The following is a 13,192-nucleotide window of genomic DNA, read 5'->3' on the forward strand; positions in this document are numbered from 1 at the left end:
ACTAACTCAACGATACTATATTTTATAACAAATACATATATAGATAAACATCCAACACCCGGGCCAATCAGAAAAAGATCATTTTCCATCATGACCCGACCGGGGATCGAACCCGGGACCTCTCGGTTCAGTGGTAAGATCATTACCATTGCGCCACCGAGGTCGTCAAATTTGGTATTGAACTTTATAGATATTGACTTAAAGTTTTGGAAGAGCTATAGGTAGCTATCTATCTGACTAGGTGAATGATCCCACATCATTGTTAGATTACAGCATTTGTAGAAATTCAATGCTGGAGGTTGTTCTAAGCAAAATAATAACATATAATTTAAACTGGGTCTACAACGCATAGCTACCTGCTATATCGGAACCTGCCACCAAGAACCCCAATACGAGTATGCCACTTCTTCCCACGAACCACCGAAATCGGAAAGTAAAAGTGACGTAACATTAACAGTTTATTGACATCGCGAATCCTAAATTCTAATCCTTCAAGAAACCGCAGATGCCGCGCCGTGCGGATGACTTTCACCTGCAGGTGCGGTGCCTGCGTCAGTTGCGTGCGCGCAGTCGCTGAGAGTTGACGTGACGACGGTATGCCGCGATGGCCGACCGGACCGAACCCGCCGGTGCCCCGGGATTCACGACCGTTTCCAGTCTCAAATCAGACCATTCTACCGAACAGTTGATATGCAAATCCCCTCAGAAAAATGTCAAAAAGAGTGTTAGTTCTAAGAGTGTCGAAGCCAGGAGTGAAAAAGAGAATGGGGGTAGGAGAAGGATTGTGGTGTTTCTGGGGTTGGGCCAGGTGGTGCTAGGGGCCTTGTTGTTGGGGGCCGGAGCCATGGCGGTGGTGAAGGGGGCGGCCCTCTCGCGGGTGGGCGCGGGGCTGTGGGCCGGCTGCGCCGGCGTGGTCGCCGGGGTGGTCGGCGTGCTGGCCGGGATCAACGATTGCTATGGGCTCAACGGAGGACCTGCTGGGTAAGTTGTGGATACCATAACAAACATGTAAAATACTCTTTAAGTTAAGTTGAACAACTTAGCGATAATGGATTTCGCTGTGGCGATCTTATACTCTTTGGGAAATTTGGTTTCCGATAACCCTCTTCATGAACGTGGTTATCAAACACAGAAATATTGTTTGAAATCCTACCAGTATGTAAGTACTCCAGAGATAGCGCGGCTGAACAAATAAACATACAAATTTAGTACAAAATGTTTTAATTACTTGAACGAAAATCTTATATTAGGTCAGCTGAAGCGGAAATAATCTTCATTGTTGTTTTCGTCGAGGCACATTGAGGTAATCAATATTAGAATTGGAATCAATATTAGAAGAGAAGCAAAATTTCTTTCAGAAAACGAAATACGTTTCTGATTGCGTTCTGTTTTCTCTTTTGATAAATTAACATAAAATCTGTATTAATTATGGAAATCGGAATTAAATTTTACTTCACGGTCTTTATAAAAAACTGAAAATGGCGCAAAACATAAACTTTATACCTGATAACTATTACATAGACTTAAGAAGATATACTTTTTGTTATTTACAGTCGATTTCTTATTTTCTTTGCCCCGCATAATTTAGTAAACCTAAAGATGATAAAATACTTATTTACGTGTTTATATGTAATAAACGTATTTTCTAATAATTTTCGGTCTATACCTGTCCATTTCCTTCAATATGCACATGCATTTTTCTGACTCTGAGTAAATTTTATAGCATTCACTGTTTAAGATAGTTAAAAAATTGAATTACATATTATATTCCACGTTGCGCCTATAATTTTGAAGAAGTTGTAAATTACATACAACCTACCTACCTAACTCAAAAAAACTTGATGCTTGTGTAGACATAGACAATGCACCAAGTGATAAAAACAGCGATTGTTGTGTTGTGTGATAGTAAGGGCGTGTTGCGGTGAACGCGGCGCATCCGCAGTGCAACGCTGCACGCGATACGTTCTTGCGAAAAGCCATGTACAATGACGAGGGCACAGGAGTTGATGCCAGCTTTATACCTATACACTATCGGAAAACAGTTCGCCGAATTTCGATATACATTGCTGGATTTTCTTTGCGGTAAATAAATGCCCTTATACAAACTTCGCAATGAACTTGCATTCGTTTCGGCATTTACCTGAATTTGCTCAGTTGCCGGCATGAGAATATGTTGTTGTTTGCTGTCAAATAGAATATGTGTGGTTTGATAGTTTAGGATGCCAATACCGTGTAAAGTGAAGAAGAAAAGTGGGAAAGCGAACCCTGTGCTCCAACGCTTCATGGATGAGATACAAACCGGGAATGCACACGAGAGAGGATTTGGGAACATGCATTACATGAAGTAAATAAATAAATATGAATATAAAATGTGTAGACAAATCACACATTGATTTGGTCCCAAAGTACGTTCGATTGCGCTGTGGGTTACTGACTCAACGATGCTATATTTTTATTATAACATAGATAAACATCCAAGACCCCGGTTAATATGAAAAAAATAGTTTTCCATCTTGACCTAACTGAAGTGGTAGTAGTTGTGGTTAAAACGCTTCGAAAGCTCCCAGGTTCAATCATCTCGGTAACTCCGTCTGTTTATAGATCAATCTGATTGATCTAACTAATTTTACGAAACGCGATTTCAAATACATTCAAATGTTGTCGTTGTTACGAGTACGTTTGATACCTGGATCGTCTCGTACGAATTTCGATATAAATGATTTACCAAAGAAAAAACTTTTAATTAATAGTGTTGTTCAAACGATGTAGACCTATTGTGACACTTCTGTACCGTTTATATTGTGTAGTGGTCGTGTTGATAACATCGCGGTAATGGTCGCAAGTCACACAAACTACTGTTAATAATAAGTGCGAAAATCTTAATAGCAGTATTTACAGAGAATATGGATTATTCTTATAGTCATTAGAGCCAGTGGTAGCAATCATTTGGTTAACAGATATGCTAGTAACAAATAAAGAAAGTCGCTCGCTATGTACATTTTATCATAATGAATTACTTAACTACAAAAATAGATAAATTACTTTTACGTTTACGTTTTTACGTTAGTTATAAATTGAATCGATCAAATATTACAAACATGTTCGATTCAATTTCTAGTTCGATGGTGCCTGATCGCGCGCGACTTGCTTCCCCATACCACTGATTGTATAATACGTTCAGTATCCATACTGAAATACTGCAGAAGCTATCTAGCCTTACAAATATTATAAAGAGAAGATTTGGATTTTTTGTAATTAATAAACTCAAAACTACTGGACCGGTTTTGATAGAATTTGGCACAGATACAGACGTAACCTTCAGGAGTTAACATAGCCTTCTTTTATTTTACGGTTTTACCCGAGCGAAGCCGAGATGGTTTGCTAGTACATATATTATAATTTAGATTGATGAGTGGTTCATAGCTTTGAGAAATAACGTATTTATTAATTTCATGTAAAACTTTAAAGTATTATATTAATAAAAGAAAAGTACCTCTAAAATAGGACCTAGACCTTTAGAGCAGAAACCACACGCTTAAAAAAATTGTACCTAATCTGTTATTACAATTAGAAGAATCCACATGAAAATCTGAATAGCCAGAATAGTTGACCCACAAGGAAGTGATGCCGTGGCTGGGTTCATTGCAAATCAATGCAAATCCGAGCGAGTAATCGATTGATTTAGCTCATTCTTTGCGTCTCGGTGACTAATGTTTATGTAATGTTTAAGAAGAGTGGTGTAACAGACTAATTGAACTTTGGATAAACAATGCGATAATGGTGTGAAGTGAATCAAAAAACACGTGGATCTATTATGTTCATGCATACGAACTATCAGGTGGGATATCAGCCCAGCTCTCAAACAACTCCTTAGATAATATCCACATATTGGTAAATACCGCGTGTACTCGCACAGGTCAGAGCGGTCAGGCTCCATCAGATGAAAGTCGTTGCTTTCTCTGACGATGCTAGGGTTGCCATTGCTAAATGAATACCTAAAAATAGTTGGTACATGAAAGTAAAATAAAAATCGATTTGGGGCATTTTAATCATCTTGGTTAGGTATATAGGAAAAAAAACCTCTCGTCTCTATAGAATCACTTTTTTATGTGTATTTATCAAGACGTTTTCTTTAATGTTCAATTGGCATTTCCCATATTTACTACGAAGCGCTCTTGCTCATGCAATGCAATGTGCACTCGACGACAGCTAGTGACCACATCCGCGCGTGCACTCGAGCGCATCGTAACGCAACTAGTTGTCTGGCCATCGTCGACATAAACTTGGAACCATATGGAGTATCGTAGCTCATAACGACATTGGTATATGAAGCATTTCGTGTTCTAAAACTGGAAGTTCAAAACCACGCAACAATTCAACGACGAGAGTCTCAAAACTCTAGTTTTAATTTGCTTATATTCACAGATTGTTATCTTTTGAGCTATTCTAGTTTCTGTGTCAGTTTCCTAAAACACATCGAAATTTTATTTAATTACATACCTAATAAAAAAAAAACAATAATTAAAATTAAAGTTTCTGTGTATGATGTGAGTTATTGTAGCCGCACATTCTTCATTTGCTGTAAAAGTAGTAGGGAGTTAGTGCCAACTCCAGATAATTACAGATTCCTTGTCACACGCGTCGTCGGCCGCGGCTCCGTTTCCTCGGCTTTCCACTCTTGCTAAGAAAGCATCGTAACCATAATGAGCTTTTCACACATGCCATTTTCCAGTCGGATTCATGAACACTGTATTAATTTACTAGTTAGCTGTGTCCCAGGTCTTCTTTGAAATTTTTTAAGATATAGTAATTTATACCAAGAAATGTCTTGAACATTTTCAAGAGTATCTCGTTTAATATCTGGACCTAATTAGGTACCTAATACCGACCGAGTATTGCTGAACTCAATATCGACTTAGCTGTCGAAAGGAAAATGAGACAAAATTGCTAATTAACTGCAACTCAACTTAGTTTTACGTGTGTAATGTGAAAATATGTAGTTTTATCCCGAAGTTCACGGCGCAGCTGTTTTGAAGGTTATTCTCATTTAAAGTTAAACTTAGTAACGGTTTTGCTAATGTTTACTACCTGGAGAGAACGTTCTCATCTCGTCAGTAGTTTTGTGTGTTTTGTTTTTGGTATTAGCCGTTCGTCGACCCACTAACCGTGACTACGTCAGTAATTGTTATGTAGCCATGATGAACAAACTCTTAACTGTTAATGACGATAAATATTACATTTTACTTGGCAGTAACAGTTAGTTTTTCAATTGATTCTAAATAGGGATTTCCTTTTCGAAGTGTAAATTGGATGATAATGCAAAGTTATTGTGACGTGCTGTCTCTGTCATAAATTTTCAGGCTGTGGTAATTTCTGAACATCTTATTTTTTGGTTGTTCAGACGGTGTAACGGCGACGGTGAAAGAAAACTAAATGTTTGTCATTGTGAGTTCATAGACTGTCCACTCTACCGCGGTGAAAATAACGTCTATGATTCTCTTGCAAACTCTTTTATTTAAAAAAGTAATCCATGTTTTATTTTATTTCTATATCCTTACCAAGTTCTATCAAAATAGGTGCAGCGGTTTAGACGTGAAAGTGTAACAGACAGCATTAGTTTTAGTAAGTAAGAACTATCATTATCGGAACGTCGCCGTCCGTCACGTGAGCACACACCCATAGCACCACCCGTATGTAGGCTCACCGGAGCGCATCTGGCGCGCTGCTGCATATCATTGCATACACCACTTCCTATATAGAGTTCCGGGCATGCGCAGAAACTGCATTCGGGCTCGACGGACGGTGACGCGCGCGCACGGTGATGCACTAACTATTTTAATGCTTCAACTCCTTTTATGATTCCAACAAAATCCTTTTATGGAAGTGTTTTCAGCAGGCTGTGGTCGATAGCCTGCTGAAAACACTTCCATAAAAGGATTCAATTGCAGAGATCTTATCAACATACTTAGGGCTTCATACAGTAATAAAAAAGTTCAACACCTGCCTGACCTGCTTTTCTTTCATTAATTTTAGTTCAAATACAATTAAGGACAAGTAATTAATTATTGAAACCTTCCCTGTAAGAACATATAATTCTTGTGACATAATTAATGGATGGTCATGGCCTCTAATTGCGCATCGCCATATCAGAGTCTGGGTCGACGGAAATTATTCTATAGGTTTTGATTAAATTCATATAACGCATGTCAGGCAGCCCTGCATTTGGCGGCCAACTTGGATTTGGATAGATTTTTAGTTGACTGTACATTTACGTTACTGTTACATGACAACATTTTTGAATACCTGTATTAATACTAAATATGAATACTTAGTCAAATGATTCCAAAATTTATTATCAGTTTACTGGCTAAGCGTTCAAGTTTCAATAAAATTTCTTGTATTTAATTAAAAGCTCGTAAACAATTACGGCGAAGACGCCCAATGCAATATCTACCAACTAGATCTCTCTAATAAAAATAGTCTGGAAAAGCATCTGCAGGGCTGTAGTTGCATCTAGTTCGGCTTTCTCCATCTCCTTCACACTGCCAACCTTCAACCTTATCTTTGTCAATGTAAAGTCCAATTTTCATTGACCATATGACTTCAGCAACAGACTTCCCACTGAATTAACTTTCAACCTTACGATTTATTGTAGTAAGGTCTAGTATTCATTGTAGTTAGATAATAGCTAGCGGATACTGGGGAATGCCACAATTAAAATTGTATAAACACTCGCGTTATTAGTTTTTCTTGTGATTATGTTTCTTATTGGCGGGAAAGTTACGTATACGGCGGGCTTTACAGGGATGGAGTAGCTTAGCGTTCGTAGTGCTCTCCGATGTCTACAAGGGGCTTGTTTTAGACAATGTCGTAAAATACTTTATTTTCAACATTTGATGCAGACAGTAATTCAGTGATGTCAAAATTATTTATATTTAATTAGATAACTTCACTGCCGACTTTCAAAGTATCGGCATTTAGCTTTACTCTCACGTCTAAATTTGGAACGTAATATATAGAGAATCGTACTCGTATTTCTTAAGAAATTTTAAACTAATTTTTCTTCTCTCGTCTATTGAAACTTCTAGATATCATTTTGATTTCTTGTGGCGCGTGGGGTCAGTTTACACAAATATTTTAAGTGGTTATATGTCTGTCGTTGCAAACATAATTTATTGTGCAGTCCGAATAGATCACATTTCATTTGTTATTAACTATCAGCACACTCGTACATCATTCCTCAACATCATCGCGCAGCCGCGCTCCAACCATTCTAACCTAAAAAATAAAGAGGAACCTTTTCATTCGATCGCCGACCGCCGCATTGTAACGTGAAGACGGATGCCACGTCGGCGCGTTACTTTCTCCGTAATCACAGTATCGATAGCGTCTAGCAATTATGTTGAGACGGCTTCGATAGGAGACGGACAAATGGCCAGAGACAATTATGAATATAAGAATAATTAATTTATCGACCCATGCGCATTATAGTACATTAGATGATCCTGCACTAGGCGCGATAACGATAAAAACATGAAATCTGAACTAAATTAATCTACCTATATCATTTTTTATGTGATAATTCGTCTAGAAACAATAGCTTTTAGAGAAGCCTTCGACCTGTGGCTTTCGGCAACATCATTTCCAGTCTGTACGGGCCGGCCGTTTTATAAAGATATTTTGTGCCGCGTCAGCTAAATACATAGTTTATCAAGTTGTTTGGATAATACATTTCATTATTTTTTCTCTCAAGATAGTTTATCGTTTCTATCATATCAAGGAAATAACGTACGCTGTGTCCCGTACATAGCGTACGTCAGTCCGCCGCTGGACTCGTTCTGTTACTTCATCATATTTTATCAATTTCATAATCATAATCCTCAATTTTTCAAAAGTTTGAAATTTTAACTTTTTATTGCTGTTCTGACTCGGTGCTCGAGACTAAACTTGTAATAAAGTCTTTAAGACGCTAAATCAGAAAGCCATTGGTTTGAGGACTAAAATGTGAGTCTATAGCTTTTCAAATGAAATTATAGCACCTACCTACACATAAAAGTTCGATTAGCTTCAAACTTGCATAAAATTATAGATGATATTTTAATTAAAATATCTATGTTATTATTTATGATGCAATGTAAAGCAAGCGCTCGATGACCACGTACTTGCATTGCACAGGCGTGGCGTGACCGAACCTGGTGCAACGAGAGTGCATGTAAAACTGAACTACGTGCAGTTGCAATGTTGTATATAGGAAATAATTAGAGTAGACAAATAATTTGCATATATGTTAATAAAACAATTCAATATTTCGTCAGATGTTTTAACTAGTTTACATAAGGGCTCACAGGACCAAAATCGAATTTCCTCGGTCAAAGACGCAAAAATATCCCAGCTATACATGTTTCATACGTTTATTTCTCTCTCTCTCTCTCATCTTTCTGTGGTCCCAGTTGCATTTGGAGCTATGGCGCCCAAAACCCAGATTTAGCGGAGAAAATAAAAGTTACATTTTGAAGATATGGCTGTGATTTTACAGTCGGCCGCCTGCCTGAGGTCAGCCCTCTTTGGGTCTATCAGCTATTAGGGCTATGTGCCCCTTGGTCGCTTTGTATGATATCCATGGGAGGATGTGGAGTGGTCCTATTCTAGGGCGGGACCACACACCGCATTGATTACCAGACGTTTCATTCGTTTATTCGCTCTTGTGTACATTATATATTTTAACGGGTTAAAATATTTACTTGTTTGAAAAATTCAGAAATGCTTCGCAATTAATTAATATAAAAAAGTACGCTCGTTGATTAATATAGAATCTTTTTGTCCCCAGAGGTGGCCCATTGCTGACGGCGTTCTTGGCATTATCGCTACTGTGCCTCGCGTGCGGGAACAGCGCGGCCGTGCTCGCCGCGACCGGGTTGCAGCGGGACTCCACCAGGCAGCCGCTCGTTCTCACCACTTTCCAGGTTTCTAGAATATTCTGAGCTGTCCCTAATAATAATATCCTTACGCGTTGACATTGACTGCTCACGTTGAATACATATTTTCAAAGTAATAATCAAGTGGCATGGGCGTCTTATCGAGATGAAACTTTAGATCAAAACGACTGCACGCTACCGAAACACGTCCAAATATCGCTTGATTCCGTGTAAAGCAGACTCACGGATCTTTTCGCTGACAGTCGATGAAGCTGATTGACTGTCATCACGGCGTTCACTGGGCTATTGTCACAAAGTTGCTGGCATGGAATGCAAATTTTAATCGCAAAGATTGTTCCTAAAGGCACCCGATGTAACCCCGAACGTTGTAAGCTAATTAACATTTTTAGACCGAGGCCGTCTTGTTATGTTCTACTACATAACTTGAATACAAGTGTGTAAAGTTTATTTTAATTATTTTTTGTATAAACAATAAACATGATACGAATTTTAAGCAGAAGAGTGATCCAGGCTAATCATTGACATAACCAGCGCACTGTTTATCTGTCTGTCAAGTGTCACACCGGAAACACTAACAACCACAGTAATCATAGCATGTTGTTCACGGCCATCAGCCTCTGGTTGAACAAATGAAAGTTGATTTCTAAAAATTGTTTTATTAATATGCTATACTGCCGTTTTAGTTATAAAGTTTAATCAGTTCTCTGTAATTACTTTAGGATTTCCGAGATCGAAAACTTTTTGATAATACTTAGGTATATTTAATTATTAACAACAGTTTGATATTTAGTAAAATCTGTTTTTAGTTTCCTATCGATCGTTCCTACAGATTACAAACCGCTTGCCGGTGAACCATACAAATATTAAAATTAACGGCAAAAAACTGATCTGAATCGCAAATAAGGCGCGCTGTTGCTGCATTTTGTGTCGAATCTATAATAAGTTACTCGGCGCCGACTTGTTGGGAAACGCTACTTATTGCACTTGCATAAATATTGCATAGCAACCGATACCATGAAATAATGACGCCTGGAATTCACAAATTAATTTCATAATGATCTCTATTGACATCTTACACTAATAATAATCAATAGAAATGATTATAAATATCGTTTGCTTAGGAATTAATTAAATTGTCTCGTATTTAGCTGTGTCTATATTGGTATAGGCTTAAAAATAATTTTTGAAATTGTATCATGTAACTGCGCTCCTGCGATGCCCTGTTTCATTAAAAGAAAAGAGAAAAATATTAAGAGAAAGCGTGACCGACAGACTGACTTACACACATTAACTAATAATATAAAACGCGAAAATATTTTTTTATTTATCGGTTACGCTTTTACTTAAATAATAACTAATCGATCTCGAATCTCTAGCTACTATACTGACATAGTGAAGCTGAAGATATTTGTTTGTACTTGCATTTTTACTAGCACTATTGACCCGAATTCATAATTCTCTCCGTATCACTAGCTACTAAGGAACAATTGTTACTAACAAATTGTGGGGAAACCCGAAATAAATTATTATGATAATGATTTATTTCAGGTTTCCTAATATTATTATGATACAATCACGAAGACGACTACGTGAAATTCAGTAATTCCCACCAGAATAAGGCCGTGTCGCCTACGTAAATGTAAAATACGAACGCTTTGATAGAAGAGGTAAAGGGTGAAGAAAAATAAAACATTGACGCAATTTTACAAGTTGAAACAGAGACGGGCCAAAACAACAAAGTTTTTTTAATGTATATTTTTATTGACGCCGCGCTGTGAGCACGCTTGACGCAGACGGTCTGCCCCTCAACAAGGGCAGACCGGGCAACGAAATATTTAGATTTATTTGCTACTACTACTAATTAGTGTCGACACAAGAGCACGTCACCATTTAGATTTAGAAAACTTTTTCAATTTTGTTGTAATGTCAATTTTGACTTTGTGTTCTTCCTTCTACTCTGAGTTTATAAATTCGTCCCTATCGCCATAATAAACTAAACGTTGATGTTTCTTAACTGACTTTAGAATTTTCGATACATTTGTTTTCAAATATGATTCCGATGGCTACCAGAAAAGAGGAAGCCTAAGGACGAGATCGTGAGACTATTTTAAGAAATTTGTCAAATAACGATGAGAAAAATTACAGATAAAAATAAGTTTTTACATCTTGTTTGCCTGGTCTGTTGATTGTGAAGTCTATGGCGACACCGGCCGGCGTCGCACGACACCGGCCGGCGTCGCACGACAGCGGCGAGATCTTAAATATGAATAGTCGACATGAATCCCGCAATGTTTGCGAGACGAGTGACGACAGACTGCAATGATTTTGAACCTGAAATATTTTAGCAATTTTATTAACTTTAGTATTCAAGCAGAGTATGACATGGTTGAGAGATTTTTTTTATTTATCGCAAAAAAATTACAGATAAAGGGACGCAGTAGCTCCTAATAATTACGACTCACTCACTCCAATACAAAAGACATCAACGCGACTGTTATGATGTGTTCAATAAATGTGTTTCTATGAAAATATATTTAGTTTATCTGCGCCCCAAAATTGCTATAGGACATTTCCAATCTTTCAGCTCTCAATCAATATTAAGCCTGATTACAAAATAATATTGCACTGACATCCCATTTATTTATTTCATTTTATTTAAAATTTAAATCTAAATCCGAAAGTGGGCCAATTTTGTCTTGCGAGATTTGACTAAACGAAATAAAATCTTATTAATAATAGATACATAAATAAAGATTTAAATCTTCGTGAATTTTTGTATTGTATCAATGAAGAGCCTCGTCGCGCGGAATGTTAGGTAGTTATAAATAAACAGTCACCTCAATATTTCCTATCACAATATGTTTTTGTCAAGTTTTCAACATTCCGCCGTGAGCCTACTTTCGCAGATTAAGCTTTGTAAGGCTGCGTTCACGTTGACTTCATAGCGGGCCGCCAGTGTGTCGGCCCTTTACGACAAACGCCGCGGACAATGGACGCTTTCTCATTGGCTGATTTGGAATACCATAATATATGATAAATATTTATCATAACGTCACCGATGTCCTGACATCGAGGTGTTTTTTCTATGACTCGACAACGGGAGCTCTGCACAGGGTCACGGTCTCGTGCCAGGACACGAGCTGAAGACATTCTGGTTGCCCAGTGTGTTGCATGCATATCGTTGTACTGTTTTATGCTACGAATAAATTCATTTATATTGATTGTCCTAGGTCAGTTATTTCATTTTGCCATTTAATTTAATTAATTGTATGGATTGTTTAATATTAATTGTAGTCTTCCTGTGCTTCGTTTCAGATTGTAATTCCCAACGAGTTTTCCTGGCCCCAATTATCAACTTTTTAACGTATTATCTACTAAATCGTTTCTCCAAATTGGCAATTCTTCAATTATTTCACGCAAGCAAAATCGGCTAAAATTTCGTGTGTAACAATTTGAAGATCCATTCCTTAGTATAAGTTATTCCCACACATTCGCTTCACCTTCACAAGCCGCAGCCGCCGTGAATGATTGATTCTTAACATTAATTATGATAGTTATTGCCGGCGAATGCAAACACACGTCATTATATAGCAATACTATCATTATTTTAAGATATTTCGTCATATATAAGGCACGAAAGAATATTTACTTCAGGTACAGTCAATAGCGTGTCAAGCAAAACACGTAATTTGTAAAATTTGTTTATAGATCGAAAGCGAAGTCGAATTATTGTTTGGAAACACTTTACTGTCCACTTTCTACCAGTCATGACTTTAATTCAACCTTTTCTAATGTAATAAATCTCGATTATTCTCTTTAACATGTTACTACATTTGTCAGGACAACGCTGCCGTGGACAATACTCTGTGACGTCATACTGGTCCTTCGGAGTGCAGGACGAATTGGAAAACAGTAACGGTTAGGCGGAAGGCGGTTTGTAACGATTTTAGGTGCGACTGTGCTAGTGATGGACTTTGATTCAAACATCAATGTGGTTTTTTTTTCCTTTTTTTGTGTGTGCGATTGTTGTATTCCATCGAATTATGTTAAGTACTAATTATCATCTGCCAGTGTCAAAATTTTTGCAATAACAATTTTTTAGAAGTTTTTTTTCTTTCTGCGTTTATTGTACTTTTTATTTTATACTACCAAGCAGGCAAAAAGTATTATTTATTTTAATTAAGAGAGGGTATATATCCAATTAAGAGAGGGTTGGAATTGACTTGCAGCACAGCAACCATTCCAATGGAGGAGTT

At 37.5% G+C, this 13,192-nt stretch overlaps 1 protein-coding gene across 1 annotated transcript in view; it reads left to right on the forward strand.

The window, feature by feature from the left end:
- Positions 1–541: 541 nt before the first annotated feature.
- The window catches only part of LOC128673544 (uncharacterized protein), a 59,809-nt gene continuing 47,158 nt past the window's right edge, over positions 542–13,192 (forward strand). Inside the window, exons 1-2 of the mRNA XM_053751464.2 lie at positions 542–981; positions 8,828–8,963. Coding sequence (XP_053607439.1) covers positions 605–981; positions 8,828–8,963 — 513 coding nt within the window. The 5' untranslated portion in view covers positions 542–604. The remainder of the gene's footprint in view (positions 982–8,827; positions 8,964–13,192) is intronic.

Source organism: Plodia interpunctella, chromosome 11 (genome assembly GCF_027563975.2).
Source record: "Plodia interpunctella isolate USDA-ARS_2022_Savannah chromosome 11, ilPloInte3.2, whole genome shotgun sequence".
Taxonomy (NCBI): Eukaryota; Metazoa; Arthropoda; class Insecta; order Lepidoptera; family Pyralidae; genus Plodia; species Plodia interpunctella.